The following is a 17,500-nucleotide window of genomic DNA, read 5'->3' on the forward strand; positions in this document are numbered from 1 at the left end:
AGCACTCTCTATTATAATGCTAATTCTAATTTTATCTGCTTGTTTTTTTATAAAAAAAAATTGACCCTCTAACATTTGCACTCTCTATTCTATTTCTATTCTAACTACTTGTTTTATTTATAAAGAAATAAGAGCCTCTAACACTAGTATTCTCCATTCTTTCTCTATTGTTTCTACTTTTTTTCTTTTTTATTTATTATAAATAATGACCTTCTAACACTAGCATTATCTATTCTTTTTCTGTTCTATTGACTTGTTTTATTTTTATTTAAAAATGACCCTCTAACACTAGCATTCCCTATTCTTTTTCTATTCTTTCTACTTGTTTTCTTTTTATTCATTATAAAAACAAAATAAGCAAACAAAACAAAAAAAAAACTTTGCTACGTATACTGTTAGGTGAGGCCCCGCCCCCTACTGTCCTCTTTTTGGAAAACTAAAATATGGTCACCCTAATAAAGCTAAACTTCCCTTGTAATGACTTGCAATGAGAAGCATTTCTAAACCTGTTGTCCAACAAGCAGCTGAGTCCTTAATATTTTCAAGAAACGGCTGAGAACACATCTCTCATCTTCATTTGACCCTCTAACTCTAGCACTCTCTATTCTAATGCTACGTCTAATTTTATCTCCTTGTTTTTTTTTTTATTAAAAAACTTGACCCTCTAACATTTGCACTCTCTATTCTATTTCTATTCTAACTACTTGTTTTATTTATAAAGAAATAAGAGCCTCTAACACTAGTATTCTCCATTCTTTCTCTATTGTTTCTACTTTTTTTCTTTTTTATTTATTATAAATAATGACCTTCTAACACTAGCATTATCTATTCTTTTTCTGTTCTATTGACTTGTTTTATTTTTATTTAAAAATGACCCTCTAACACTAGCATTCCCTATTCTTTTTCTATTCTTTCTACTTGTTTTCTTTTTATTCATTATAAAAACAAAATAAGCAAACAAAACAAAAAAAAAACTTTGCTACGTATACTGTTAGGTGAGGCCCCGCCCCCTACTGTCCTCTTTTTGGAAAACTAAAATATGGTCACCCTAATTGACGTGCCATGCAAATGAGCTGTAAAAACCTGATCGAGCATTCCGTTTATTTATTTATTTTTCTAGTGCAAGCGCCCCGTGCCGCCTCTGACAAAATGCCGCCCTGAGCGGTTGCCCATGTCGCCCATGCCTAAATCCGCCACTGTGTCTATATATCTAACTCAATCTTTAAAAGCCTTATATAGTTTTTTCAATTGCTCTTTTATAGTATTCTCTCATACTATTCTCATTCTCATTAATATATAGTAACTTGTTACTTTCCATGAAAATAGCCAAGGAAGCTGGCATGGTGTTAAAACACCAACCAGCAACATATCTATCAATCCATTCTGAATATTTCACTTTATCTATGAAATATTATAATCTATATCTATATTTATTCTATCTATCCATCCATCCATCCATCCGTCCATCCGTCTATCTGTCTATCTGTCTGTCTATCTATCTATGATGGTGTAGCTGAAAAGTGGCAAAAACCAGCTACCTGCCAAGGCTGGTTTAAGTTTCTTCTTTTATTCAGCAACGAGTCTACAACATTTACAACAAAATGGTTGCTACAGTTGATGTTACTGTAGTAAGGAATCATTAATAAACATGTCACTTTCTCAGTAAATCAACTTTGAACATTTAAGCAAATTTTTCTTTTCTTAGTGAAAGAATCTTAATATATGGTCATCAGTGAAGGGCAACAGTCGCATGAGCTCACAGGAATGCTGTTTTGGGCAAAAGTGAGATTGCTTTTTTTCCCTTCTTTTTCTTTCTTCAAGAAAGGCACAATTTACACAAGACAGAGTTCTGGACTAGAGCTGGCATGCTCATGGAGTGATATCACAACCAGAGAGATAGAGAAGAGAAAGAGAGAGGCAGTGGGAGTTTTCTACACGATCATGTTTCAGATAGCAGCATTGTTGCTAAATAGACCAGAACAGATAGTTTGTAAGATAACGCAAGGCACATTACTGTTGGTACAACATTTAATTCAAACCACACAGTGCTTACCTGAGTGTGAGTTTGTTGTTGTTTTCTTAAACCTGGTAAATATGTTTTGTAAGTAGTGAAAAATGCTGAATCACTGCATTTGAGTCTTGTTTGCGTTCAGATTTCGGCCATGGTGATAACAGTAATGCTGTGGTGAGAGTTGCCTGTGTTCTTCTGTTATGTACACATGTCTTTTAAAGTGGCTTTGTTTTAAACACACAAAAATTGCTCAGTTGAAGATAAAATCATGTACATAGTAATGAGAGGCTTTGGGACTGTCTATCTATCTATCATACCCATAGTTGTTGATTTGCTGTCGTTTCTGGTATGCATAAGAACATCTGTGTTTTTCTATGCACCATTTAAAATGGTTTCCCTATTCAATTTAGGACTGTTTCACAGGTGCCTACTTAAGTTTAGTTTTAGGTCTAGACTGTCTCAGAACCGTTATCTGGTCACCTGCCTACGAATAGATTCATAAGTGCTGTTTAAACAGCTTTGCAGGTGAGTCATTTGAGAAACTAGTTTCACATTCAGCTGGTGAACTTCTGAAGATTCCTCCTTGCTGTAACTCTGTTGAAGTCTGAAGTGAGAGATATTTGCAGTCTTGTGTTAATACTGGTGAAGACAGCCAATAGTAGGAAGGAAATCCTTCTGCTGTGATGTTTAATAGTTATTTTTGGAACTGGCAAACCACAAAAACACTTGCTAATGGGAATAAACCTCCCATAATGTTCTCTGCAGCATGTGTATGTTTAAGGAATGGTAGACAATATACTGTTGGATACAGTTGCATCATTGCACTTGGTGCATCATCAGTGTTATTTAGTTGAACATCAGCTAATCTGAAATCTGCCAAGACAATTACATCTGCTGTTGTCCATAGTTTCTTAGCGAATCGGGTGTGCCAGGGGAGGGACGCTGTTTACGGAAGCTGATGTTTATGAGCCTTATAAGTCCTGCTGTGCCTGACGTCCTACAGCTGTGAGATCTTTGATACTCTTCCAGCATACCATCCTTTGTTTTTGGATAAAAATCCACTCCCACTGAGCACACACAAGTATAGAGCTCTACAAGTCCATGTTCTGTTTCACGATAAGTTCTCAGACTTTAATCTAAACCCTGAATACACAGTTAAGAAAAGAGATCTTTTTACAAACCAAACAGAAATATACAATAGCAATGTATCTTTACCAAAGATAAGGTTAGCTCTTTCTAAAGCAGTCAGTGTATCTGGCTGTTTTGAGATATGGGTCAGGACACTTACATTACTGTATCTTTGCTTTGTCATTTCTGTCTCTGTTTTAAATCGCATATATGTTGACATGCCAAGATGCAAGGGCGATTTCTTCACATTAAAAGTTATACTAAAAGAGATAGGTATTCTAATGACAGACAAACCTGACTCCTTCATTCTTTACAACTAAAACAGTTATGAGGGCCTGACTAAATGTTCAAACTTTATTTGATCTCCTCTACTCTTTCCATTTATTTCTTTATTTTCAAATCTTTCCTGTCCCCCTTTCACCCCATCCTGCTTTCTTTAAAACTTGGATGAGTGTTGGGTCTCTTGTTTCACGACTGTTTCTCTCTCCTCTTTTTTGTGAGCCTTCTGTATAGTTGGCTGCACATTAGATCATAGGTGTTTGATGCAAACCTGCTTTGTGTTCTTCAACTGGACTGTGATGTCATCTACTGGTTACAGGAGTGATAACAGTTGATATCAGATCTATTAATGCAAACATGTTTCCATCTGGGCTGATTTAGTCTTCAGAAGCTTAATGTTGCTGCAGTTGCATGAACTCATGTTATTTTTCATGCAGTCAACGTAAACAAAATGGATAATTCTTCTTCTATTATTTATCAAAAATGTTGCTTATTATGATTATTAAATAATAAATATAATTGACTGAGTGTAGGATTTTCTATCATATTACTGTCGCTTTACAGTTTTATTAGCCACTCTAGACCATCTAAAAAAATCATTCTCTCAAAGATTCTGTCAGTATTTAGTCACCTTGATGTTGATCCAAACCCACTTGACTGTCTTTGACACTGTCAAGCTCTGAAATGACTCAAAACACCTTTGAAATAACTTAAAAATAGTCCATATGATTTGTGCAAAGTTTTCTTGAAATCTTCTTGATGAGGTTATGGAACAGAGTCTGTCTGTCTGTCTGTCTGACTGACTGACTGAAATTCTTGTCCTAAACTGGCCCATATCACCGGAGCATAAAATCACAAGTTACAAAAATAATGACTTGTGAATTTTGTTCCTCACGTACAACTAAAATATGCCTTCAGGAAATTTTTAATTGACTTTTATGTTGTTGTTTTTGTTTTTTTGCCCATTTGAAATGTGTAGCCCTGTATATCTTTCGCAGTGTTCTGATTTATTTCTCATTTCTTTAGATATTGAAATGATGGAAGTTACTCACTCACACAGATGCAGAGCAGAAGATTAGAACAGAAAACTGGTGTCTCAAGGCAGATTTGATAACTTTTAACAAGAAGTTGGACAAACAGTGAAACACTTGTTTAAAAAGGATGCTTACAAAAGAAAAACAATTAAAAAACGAATTGACTAAATGGCAGAACCAAAAAGACATCAAGTGTGATTACACTTCTAGTACAATATTCTTCCACATTCATAAGTTTATATAACATAGCTTATTAATATTTTTGTAGTTGTCTGTCGTTAGAATTAAAATTAATGTATTTGTTTTTACTATTTTTTTTTTATTCTTTATTTAACAGGGACAATGGGCAGTCAAAGACTGCCCCAGAATTAGCTACAAAGCTAAATTTCATCTGCAGAGTTAATGTTTGTTTTTTTATGAACAGCCTTCAGTCTTTACCACCGTTACTTCTGAGTCTGACATTCATATTAAATGTCATTTTAAACTTATTTGAAATATTTATTTTAAAGAGCTTTAAATTAACAACACATCTTAATCAAGATAAAATCAAATACACAGCTTCTCATAGCTTATTGCTTTAATAAACCACCACCTCTTTCACTGAAAAACTGCACACAATGGAATTGCATTGTTAATTCTGTGCCACAGAAACCCAAGCACATGGGGTATGAAGTGACTTACACAGGTGTGTTACCAGCCTGCACATATCACATTCAGCTTTTAGGTAGAACAGTTCCCGTGTAAGTGTGTTACTGTGCATTGATTTGCATTTGACCTGAATCCGTAAGGTGATGATACACGGGGCAATTTTTTGAGCAGTGTTGCCAGGCAACTTTTTTGAGCAATGTTGCTTGGGCACTTTCCCATTGAGAATGGGCAACAAATTTCTATCTGGACACTTTAGATCGGTCGAGGGCCCTGTGTCTCACCTGGTTGCCCGTTGACGGCAACATTGCTCAGCAACACTGCTCAAAAAGTTGCCCCGTGTATCATCACCTATAGGGACTGGTATATTAAAATATGGTCTGAGTGTATATGATAATAAAATAGTTATAATAGATAATAAAAGGCACATGGGTTCTCACAATATACGTCCTCCTCACTGCCCTCTGAAGTGTAAAAACGGTGGCACTGCCTGCTCAGTGTCACTTAGGAGGTGTAATTTATTCATTGCCAGTGTGTGCGTGTTCCTGTGTATCTGCTGGCATGTGTATATGCATGTGGGTGTCTTATTTCCCTCTAACTAAGGAAAGAGAAATCTTCCCTGCTCCTGCTCCTCCCTTGACTGGTGGTTGGTGTCTGATGGCCGTCTTTGGAGATTAGTAACTTTGTCTTACACCACTGCACTGACCAGGTGTTAACATCAATATGCTCATGCTGCAAACTAATGCTACACAAAGCCTTTCATTAGTTTGCTGACACTGATTCTTCAACATCCTGACACATTTAATGGGTTTGGATGTTATTCTTGATATTATAAAGCAGTAGGCAAACCCTAGGGGGTATGTGGCAGGACTGCAGGGGGTCTGCCAATTATTGTCTCTTGTCGTATGAAGTGACTTACACAGGTGTGTTACCAGCCTGCACATATCACATTCAGCTTTTAGGTAGAACAGTTCCCGTGTAAGTGTGTTACTGTGCATTGATTTGCATTTGACCTGAATCCGTAAGGTGATGATACACGGGGCAATTTTTTGAGCAGTGTTGCCAGGCAACTTTTTTGAGCAATGTTGCTTGGGCACTTTCCCATTGAGAATGGGCAACAAATTTCTATCTGGACACTTTAGATCGGTCGAGGGCCCTGTGTCTCACCTGGTTGCCCGTTGACGGCAACATTGCTCAGCAACACTGCTCAAAAAGTTGCCCCGTGTATCATCACCTATAGGGACTGGTATATTAAAATATGGTCTGAGTGTATATGATAATAAAATAGTTATAATAGATAATAAAAGGCACATGGGTTCTCACAATATACGTCCTCCTCACTGCCCTCTGAAGTGTAAAAACGGTGGCACTGCCTGCTCAGTGTCACTTAGGAGGTGTAATTTATTCATTGCCAGTGTGTGCGTGTTCCTGTGTATCTGCTGGCATGTGTATATGCATGTGGGTGTCTTATTTCCCTCTAACTAAGGAAAGAGAAATCTTCCCTGCTCCTGCTCCTCCCTTGACTGGTGGTTGGTGTCTGATGGCCGTCTTTGGAGATTAGTAACTTTGTCTTACACCACTGCACTGACCAGGTGTTAACATCAATATGCTCATGCTGCAAACTAATGCTACACAAAGCCTTTCATTAGTTTGCTGACACTGATTCTTCAACATCCTGACACATTTAATGGGTTTGGATGTTATTCTTGATATTATAAAGCAGTAGGCAAACCCTAGGGGGTATGTGGCAGGACTGCAGGGGGTCTGCCAATTATTGTCTCTTGTCAAAGAAAATGTTTGTGAAAAAATAACATATACATTGCACAAAAATACAATATTAAGTTAACTTTAACCAAGCATAAGTTAAACTAGTTTCATTGTCCTTCCCACAGTAATGCTTATTTTTAATGGATTTGAAATGTAAGCATAGTAACAAAGTACTTAAATACATTGAAGAAATAGTTCATCCAAAAATGTAATTTAATGTCATAATTTACTCAAGCTGTTCTAAACCTGTAATTTTCTTTTTTTTTTTTTTGGGTGGACTGTCCCTTTATTATGGCAGTACTGCATACACAGATGATTTTATTTTGTAAGCTGATTATGATAATATGTGAACACACATTTTGATCAAATGAAATTGATCAAATGTGACAGTAAAGACATTTATAATGATACAAAATATTTCTATTTCAAATAAATGCTGTTCTTTTGTTTTGTTTTTTTCACCATTGATATTAATAAGAAAAGTTTCTTGAGCTCCAAATCATCATCTTTAGAATGATTACTGAAGGATCACGTGACACAAAAGTGGAGTAATTACTGGAGTAATGGCTGCTGAAAATTCAGGATTGCAGGAATAAATTACAGTATATTTGTAAATATATTAAAATGGAAAAAATATAAAATTGTAGCATTTCACAATATTTAAGTTTTACTGTATTTTTAATCAAATAAATTATCTTAGTGAGAATAAGTTGACAAAAAAGAAAAGAAAGTCTCACCAACCCCAAACTTTTGAACGGTGGTGTATATCTACCATATTCATTGCATTTTGCTCATTTTTCATGACCAAATGAAAGGGAATCATAAAGAGTAATGAACAATAAATCAAGAAGTCTGTCTTTGAGAACAGAGTTTGCTTGAAGTTTTCATGAGGATGTGATGATGATTGCAAAGAGCTCCATGCAGGCTTAATTGCATGAACTTTGAAATATTTTAGTGAAACAAATATCACTTGTATATATTTTTTTTGTTGTGTTTTTTTTCAGTTTATGACACATACGATCTGGCTCAATAGTTTGTGTGTGCCTTGCCCATTTTAAAAGCGTAGCCCTGTGCAAGTTTCACAATGTTATGATTCGTTTTCACATTTCCCTAAGAAATTGAAATGATGTCAGGTATTATCTTGCTGGCTACTAATGTTATTCACACAGCATACACTTACACTGATGCAGAGCAGCAGAATATAACAGAAAGCTGGTTTCTCAAGGCAGATTTGACACAAGAAGCAGGACAAACAGCGAGACACCTAGTGCAAAGGAAAACAACTTAAAAACTTATGGACAGAATGACAGAACCCAACAAGACAACAAATGTGATGACATTTCCAGTGCAGTATTACCGACACACTTTTAAGTTCAATAATTATTTTATATTTAATTGGTGATGGTATTTTGTAGTTGTCCATCAGTTGTTTGTTTCTTCATGAGCAACCTTCAGTTTCTACCACCGTTACTCCTTATATTCATGTTAAATGTTTTCTGAAGGGTTTTGCATACTTTACGGATCTGTTATTATAGCCTGTAAAATGTACATATATATAAATGTCAATGAAATGGCAAAACATTCCGCTTGAATTTTGTTTGAGATTTAGTGAAGCCATGCCTGTATCAGGAGTCTTTCCTTCCTATACCATTTACTGCATGCACTTACAAGTTTGAGTGGTTTGGCTTCACTGATGTTAGCGTGCTGATTCATGCTTCCAGAGAAAAGATGCATGAGTGTCAGCACACAAAATCCATGGGCATGTTTCTCATGCCGTGCTGCCACAGTAAACCTGATCTCTGCTTTTTTAGTGCATTTTTAAACCAGTTTTGGTTTATAGTTTTCAACACTGCAAAAACTTTCTTGATCAGAAAGCACTCTAGGTCCACTCTAATAGAAGGGAAACCCAGTGTGCAGGACATGTTAACACACGGTGTAAATGTTGATGTGTGTGTGTGTTGTCTTACCCAGATGTGTCCTGTTTTCCTCTTCTCCTCCTGTGGTTCTCCATTGCTCCATAATACATGATGACTCTGACAGGAAGTACCATTAATGAAGGAATTCATGTTCTGGGAGTTGGCTGATCATTTACAATGTACACTATAAACCCTAACAAGCTGAATACACTCAAAGAATTTCAGGTAATTAATTACCTTGAAGAAATTAAGATTAAATTTGCCATCACAGGAATAAATTACATTTTAAAAATATATTAAAATAGAAAACAGTTTTTTAAAATTTGAATAATATTTTTCAATATTACGGTATTTTTGACCAAATAAACATAGACCTGCTAAAATTGCCTCTTCAGAAATGTTCACTGTTTTCCACAGCTTTATATCATACATCATAAAAAGCTGTTTAATTGCATTTGTTGTGCCAAAGTGTTGGAAATGAATGGTGGTGTGATTTTTAAACCATTTGCATTCGCAGACTTAAGCTGAAGAAAAAAGCTCTTAATTACACAGAAGCGTATTACACTCTGTGTGCTATCCTGTCCCAGAGATTTCTTCCTAATGTTTCAGACATTTCCTGAAATGTTCATCCATGCCAATGTTTGTTATCCAAAAGCACTCAGGTTCTGTCAGATTAAAGGGAAGAAACATGCAAAACCCCTCACTTGAGTGAAAAAACATGACCTCTCCCATCTTACAGTCAGTTCACCTCACTCACTGTGAAGTACTGCAGCATGGTTCTGGAGCCTTTTGAACCTTTTGAAGTCATTCTGCCCATGCTGTTATTTGACTTGAGTTAGCAAACCATTTTCCCATGAAATAAATGAACTAAAGAACACTGTTGAAGCATGTGTCTGTGTGAAAAAAGTACATGCATAAACATCACGCAATCATTTATGAATTGTTGCCAACAGCAGTGACCTGATACACGCTCCTACAAACATCATTGCACCATTTCATCATTCATCTGGTTTATAATCCAGCTAATCAGTCACCAGACCATGGGAACCAGGTTATTCACATTGCTGTTTTAAAAGGCACGTACACATATACACACGGTATCAATATGAGGACGTAAAATAGATTTCCATTGTTTGATAATGGCTACACACTAACCCAACTCTAGAATAACTGACAAAAATCCCTATATTATTATACTTCATGAATAAGTTTTTTTCTTCTTTGAGGACGCCTCCAGATGCCCTTTTACCAGTGGTTTTGTGAAGTTAATATAAAAAACTTTTATTTGAAAGGCATTACATCTATTCATATAGCTGGCCTAACAAATGTTATACTTTCTTGAATTCTCTCCCATATATTGTCTCAATATAACGCTACTGTTCAGAAGTTTAGGGTCAGTAAGATTTTTTCTTCAATAAATTAAACTTTTGAATGGTAGTGTAATAAGTCTTTCTTTCATTTTGAGTCTGTAGGTAGACTAATATGAATTTTTATGCCTGTGCTTCTTGTGCCATTGTTTTGTTTTGTGTGTGTGTTTTATTGATATTTTGTGTTTGTCTTCAGCAAAGACTTTGACTGTGGAGACGTATATGTCTGTGTATATTAGCTAACCAGCTCTTTCTCTCTATCTCCTAGCGAGCGTACACTCTGATCGTGGAGGCTTGGGACTGGGACAATCAAACGATTTCAGACAGCCGTGAGTAATAATTTCTCAACACCTTGACACGCACCACCATGCACTGCTGTGTATAATTTTTCATCAGTACCAACAATCTCTCTCTTGAGAAAGTTCACATCTATAAGTGACACAGAAGGTCAGATTTGACATTTGACTGTATGAGAGACATACCAGGATGTATAACAGGATTTCTGGAGTGAGATACGAGATGGATCCATACAGTCAAAGTTACTCAAGCCAGTGTAGAGGGACTGATGCATTAGCCTGGGGTTTGAAGTATGCTGTGCTCTTATGAGAAATTCTCTGTAAGTTCTGAAATTTTCCGAAGTTTGTTAAATTCTCTGTAAATCTTTCTTAGACAGACTCCTCCTCGTTGTGTATCAGTGAGACTACGTCCTTTTTACGTTTTCACAGACAGCTGCTGTTTCTTTTAGTACAACAAACAAAGCAGGTGGCCGATAAGAGTATTAAGACAGAGTTGGATGCCTGTGGTCTGACGTGTCTTTGAACCGGAAAGGGTTACTGACAGGCCCATCAAAGAATTTGCATGCACAGAACTTTACAGAAAATTACAAAGATTTCTGCAGAATTCAAATGCCTGTCATGCACCAGGTTCCACACATCCTCCCTTACATGCTTGTGGTTAAATATTTTAGCTAAATTGGTCTACATTATTAAAAATATATAGTAGCCTATAGTTCTCATTAAAAAGTATCATACATAAATTAATTGTACTTATGAAAAAAAAGTTTCATATAAACAGACGAGATAAAAACTGAATTTCTGTAATGCCAACAGTAACTGAAAACTCATGATTGCATATCGACCAACCGTATACAGTATATATATATATATAACCATTAATGAAGGAATTCATGTTCTGGGAGTTGGCTGATCATTTACAATGTACACTATAAACCCTAACAAGCTGAATACACTCAAAGAATTTCAGGTAATTAATTACCTTGAAGAAATTAAGATTAAATTTGCCATCACAGGAATAAATTACATTTTAAAAATATATTAAAATAGAAAACAGTTTTTTAAAATTTGAATAATATTTTTCAATATTACGGTATTTTTGACCAAATAAATGCAGTCTTGGTATGATAAGCAAAAGAGACTTCTATTCAAAAACTTTCATTTAAACATAATCAAAAAGCCAAATTCACCTAATGTGGTTTTCATAATGAGACGTTAAGTCAATTATACTAGCAAAGCTGAGCATTATTCAGACTGGACTGGAGATTCACATATTCGACTGGATAGTTTATGTTAGAAAGTAAACTGTTATTTTATGTGTTTTGGGAAAAACAACTGATGTGGAGTGTTAATGTCACTGCTATGTGAGGATTTCTAAGCAGGTTGTTCTGGGGTTACTGCTGTGGTGATGGCTAGAGTCAGGTTTGGCCAGAAACAAGCAGAAAAAAAGTTATTAGGCAAAAATGTAGATCAACTGTTCTATAACAAGCTAATCATATTCATTATATCCAATAATATCTTATTGTATAAGCTAAGTATATTTCTTAGAAGAACAAAAAATTATTCTACTGCCAAGTAGAAGAAACAGAGGTAAAATGTCTACGTACACATCCATTTTGTGTAAAGCTTCATTTTACACCTCTCTAGACACTTTACAGCAGATCTGAGTGTTTGTATAGGTTAGTTTATGTTTATTTGTGTATGAATATCTTGTATGGCTGTTTGTTGCTAGTGTGCTATTGCCCTTAATGTACGGTGGCCGAGAGAGCTCAACGCACTGCAACTTCAGAAAACACATGCAAACAGAAAAAGCACCAGCAAATTAAGAAAACATCTTCATCAGTTTGACAGCACATGTGCTAGAGCACCCCAACAATGCCAAAATTACCCCAACAAAACGAAAATTAGCCTTTTTTTTTTTTTTATTGTGATTATCATTTGTATAACCACAGTTGTACAAATACCATGGTTAAACTATGGTCAGTGTAGTAAATCCATGGTTAATGGTAACCATTTTTTGTTTTTATTTATTTTTTACATAATGTGTTTATTAATTAATTAATTTTAATAGTAAAACCATATGGTTAATTTTTGTAAGGCAAGTTGTAAAGTTAGTCAGCTTACATGCTTCCACAGTTACAGTAATTGTGATACAGTAATTTCATCAGCTTATTTAGGCTAATAATTAAAAAAAAGAAGAAGAAGAAGCAAAGGAATCATATGATCAGGATGTTAAAATAAACAAAAATCTCACCTTTCAGAGCAAACATTGATAAATATGTCCCAGCCATGTTCGTCACTTTGCGGTTCCCTTAAACATTTCCAATGTGGTCTGTGCCTATTTGCAGCGCGTTTCTTTATTTGGTTGTGTTGTTATGTTTTTCTATTTGCATGTGTTTTTTCATTTGCAGCGCGTTGAGCTCTCTCGGCCACCGTATTAATGGGCCATGTAGGTTGTTTTAGCATGCAAATGGAAACTGTTTATACGCAGCGTGTCATGTTTAAAGTCCCTGGAGAGAGTTTGGGTCTAAACAAAGAAGGTCATCGCCTCGTTAAGACATTAATTATAGTTGCTCGTTATTTTCCACACATGTCTCTGAGCTAATTATTGTCTGAGCAGCTGCAATGCTACTATTCTTCACACTACACGCACACATACAAACAAATACACCGCCGCCAGTTAGTTATAAAGCAAAGGGCTACTTACAAGACTGGCATGAATATACTCTCTCACAAATGCACACAACACTAACAAGTCACTGATATGTTCACATACACAACCCTGTCGGAAAGTTGTCATGTGACTTTTTGAAGTTCAGCACAGGATGTTCATTTGCTTCAAATTGAGAATAGATCTCAGACAGACAGACCATGAGCAAGATCTAGTCTGCATTTTTTTTAGATGATCACCCAGATGACAAGATGTTGATGTTGAGACATCAATAGGTGAAGAGGCAGTGAGAGGCTGTGAATGTTCCTGATGCATTATGGGTGGAAGGGTGCCAAGAATTACTGTTTGCTAATAGATAACTTTTTTTAATTTGCAAACTGTAGGTAAAACATTTTTTTTCTATGATAGGCTTTTTAATTAATAAGTGGTAATATTTCATTAATACAATTTAAAAATAAAATGTAATCTTTAATATTCTTATTTAATTAATTATTATTTAAGTATATATTTCATTCTTAATTATATATATAACGCTGTATAGTGTTTAGTGTTTGTATATATACATATATATTGTTTTAGAAAATATATATTTTTATATATTTTTCTTGATTTTTATTTTTTTATGTAAATATTTACTTTTATTAATCTTTATTTTAATATTGTGTAATATTTCTTCTTATTAAATACACATCTTTAGGTCTTGCGTAATTGCATGCTGTTGTTGTTATTATTTTGAATAGTTATAATAATGACAAAGTACTTCTTTGAAAGAAATCATCATCACAGCGGGTGGTTTCTGTGTTTATATTTGTGCATGTTTTTGTTTCCTAGACACCACAGACATATCTGCTGTCAGCAGGAGATCAATTCATCATCAATTCATCATCAGGGTGTCATACCTGCCTCACATTTTCATTTTTTTTTTACAGGTGTTTTTTCCAACTCTATCTTCTAGAATTAGCTCACAGATGTAGATCAGGCCTTGAAGTAAAACAACAAAAAAACAAAATCTGGCTTTAGATGCAAGAAGGTTTTGGCGTTTGCAGGGCATCAGGTAGTGGGGGCCTTTGGAGGAGAGGGTCTCGCGGGACTGTTTACCTTTCAGGAAGTCCGTCCCTCCAGCTCTACACTGTAAAAAATGACCGTGAATTTAACGGTAAAAGACTGTAAAAATGCTACAGTAAAATCCTGTTAGGTTGGTATATAATAAAATTTTATCAGTTAATGAAATTACAATATTTAACTGTAAATTTAAGTTAAAACCGTAAAACCTAAAACGTTGCTACCGTATTTTTTTACGGTAAAATTCCGGCAACCACAGCTGCCGGTTTTCTACCGTAAATTTAACAGATTTTTTTTACAGTGTACGTTTGGACTCTAAACAGCTCTTTCTGGCCAGCAGGTCAACTGCATTGTTCACGTATCGTCAAGGGGCAGAGAAAGGAGCGTTATTGTGTTTCACTTGTGCTGTAGTGCTGGCTGGTAGATCGCTAGATGGTAATAAAGTGGATAAGTGGAAAAAATGCAAAAGGGAAGTTAAGAAAGGTGGGGCACATTAACATGGAGGAAAACTTAGAAAAGTGGGCGAGAGAGCATTGTGTAATTATAGGGGAAATTATTTGGCCTTGTCTGACTCTTTGGTCTATTGTTTGTGATCTGTTATCGCCGTGGCGATGGGGGCCAAATCTCACCCATTGTGATGGAGGCAGTGAAACTGAACAAACTGGAGACAGACTGATGAAGAGATGTGAATGGGACAGAAAGAAAATAATAGGAAAGAAAAGAAACTAAGAAAAGATACTTTGTTTTTAAGGCTAACAGTAGCCATCATCTGTGTTTCCTGAGATTTTTCTTTATCTAAAACTGTTGTTATGAGTTAAAGAGAGCCTCTCAGATCAAGGATGAAGTTCTAGTGTTGATTGAGCTCACGGATAAACACAACTGATTACGTTCCAGACCTGGCGAAAGCCGTTCATCTGCTTACCTGTTTGATAGTTAGGGCTCTTATCTGTGTGTGTGACTGTGTTCTTGAGCTGGCTTATCTTCAGGGTCTCCCCCCCACACACACACACGCTACTGTGACTCTACCCAGTAACAGTCTCTAGTGTCTCCTTCAGCTTATAGAGAGGGAGTGATTGGTGTGTATTTTTGTAACTAATTGCTGTAGATGAATTAGGAGATGAGTACTAGATTTTTTTAGTGGGGTGGGGGGAGAGTGAGAGGGGGAAGAGAGGAAAGCAAAAAGGGGGATGGCACATTTGATATAAAAGAGCGTGTTGAATTCCTTTTTTTAGTCGGAAAGAAGGGAAGTATGTCAAAGCTTTTTTTTAGTCGGAAAGTAGGGAAGTATGTCAAAGCTTTTGTTCCACTTCTGGAATCGTGTGTCCATTTAAGGAAGAGAGCAAGTGGACTGAGATGGGGCGAGCGGGGTGATTTCAGCTGTGGGGAAGGATTCGTGAGAGAACGTGCACAAGGACGATTTATAGAGCAACTTGGCTGGCAGTCAGACATAACGACCTGTCAGAAATACCATTGCCATATCTCTAAAACATCCGACAATTTTGTTCTGTGTGTTTAAAATATATTCTGCATTCCAGTGGGAGTTTATGTATATATATATATATATATATATATATATATATGATATAGTATCTCACTACCATTAAAAAGTTTGGCAAGTGTTAAAGTCTCTTATTCAATTCAAGTTTATTTGTACAGCGCTTTTCACGATACAAATCATTGCAAAGCAACTTTACAGCAAATTAAGTTCCAACCAAGCAAAATTTATTTGTTTAATCCAAACTAAAGAATAATAATGTGCATTTGATCAGATATAACTGCAGTACAAGATTATGATATGCATTATTTGAATGCTTGGCCAAAGAGATGTGTCTTTAATCTAGATTTAAACAGAGAGAGTGTGTCTGAACCCCGCTCACCAATGCTGCATTTAACTACATTTAACTACATTTAATGTAATAATTGTATATACGTATAATAATAATAATTGTGAAATATTATTAAAATTTAACATGACTATTTTCTATTTTAATATGTTACTGTTTAATATTTTTATGGAAACCATGATCATATTTTTTAACTGTTCTTTGATAAATTAAGTTCAAAAGAACAGAATTTTTGTAATCAAATTTTTGCAACAATATAAAATTATTTACTGTCACTTTTGCTTCCTTGCTGAATAAATATAATTTCTTTAAAAATAATTCTTACTGACCCCGAACTGTAAAACAAATTCATACATGGAATACAACTCAAAGTGCTTCACAAGCATAAAACAAATATTAAGAATACAAAATCAATATAAGATAATCAAAACTCTAAATGATTCAACAAGTATAAACAAATATGAACAAATATAGAAGCAAAAAGAAAAATAAATAAAGCAAAAAAAACAAAACAACGTACAATAAAACACTGCAAAAATTACACAAACTTCACAGACTATTATACTCATAAGCAACTTGCTAATAAAGAGATATGTAAAAAAGAGATATGTCTTAACCCACCTTTTAAAAATATGAAAACTAGTGGACTCTCTCACTTCATTTGGTAGACCGTTCAAAATTTTTAGGAGCACAGTGGCTAAAAGAGGTACCGTGTAATGTGTCAAAAGTCCAGGACTAGAGGATTGTAACATTCGATTAGGAATATATCTTGACAAACAGTCAGAAATGTAAGAAGGAGCCAGATTATGCAATGTTTTATCAACTAAAAGAATCTTAAAATCAGTCCTTTGATGAACTGGTAACCAATATAATTCCATTAAAACCGGTGTAATTTGTTCTCACTTCTTTAATTTCATTAATACTCTGGCTGCTGAATTTTGTATCAATTGTAGCTTAACTATAGAAACCTTAGGTAAGCCAGTATACAAAGCATTACAGTAATCAAGTCGAGAGAAGATAAATGCATGAATTAGTTTTTTATCATCATTAAAAGAAAAGAAAGGATGAATCCCAGCAATGTTTCTCAGGTGATAGAATCAAGTTTTTGTATTTTTTGTGTTTTGTATTTTGTATTTTGATTAATATGAGACTTGAAACTCAAATCACAATACAAAATGATACCCAGGTTCTTTACCTCTTTCTTAGATTGCAATGCTAAGGAACCCACTTTTAAAAGCATTAGGAAAAATTCGAGTCTCCAATGAATTATTTACTATGTCAAGGAAGTTGTCAATCAAACAGTGCGAAACGTCATAAAAAAATATAGGGATGGTAAGATTCACCGATTCGCATTGGTGCATTGGCATAAAACCACTGCATAAAACCATCACCACAGCTGCTACGTGAATATGACGTATCACAACTGTCCTGAGAGTCACATAGAATATAGATTAACATGGCAGAGTTAGAGCTGCATATTCCA

At 35.2% G+C, this 17,500-nt stretch overlaps 1 protein-coding gene across 1 annotated transcript in view; it reads left to right on the top strand.

Annotated features, from left to right (window-relative positions):
- jag2a (jagged canonical Notch ligand 2a) overlaps positions 1–17,500 on the top strand; it is a 56,460-nt gene that overhangs the window by 14,984 nt on the left and 23,976 nt on the right. Inside the window, exon 3 of the mRNA XM_016533291.1 lies at positions 10,416–10,476. Within this exon, the coding sequence (XP_016388777.1) occupies positions 10,416–10,476 (61 nt within the window). The remainder of the gene's footprint in view (positions 1–10,415; positions 10,477–17,500) is intronic.

This window comes from Sinocyclocheilus rhinocerous, unplaced genomic scaffold (genome assembly GCF_001515625.1).
Source record: "Sinocyclocheilus rhinocerous isolate Xijiao unplaced genomic scaffold, SAMN03320098_v1.1 scaffold1515, whole genome shotgun sequence".
Taxonomy (NCBI): domain Eukaryota; kingdom Metazoa; phylum Chordata; class Actinopteri; order Cypriniformes; family Cyprinidae; genus Sinocyclocheilus; species Sinocyclocheilus rhinocerous.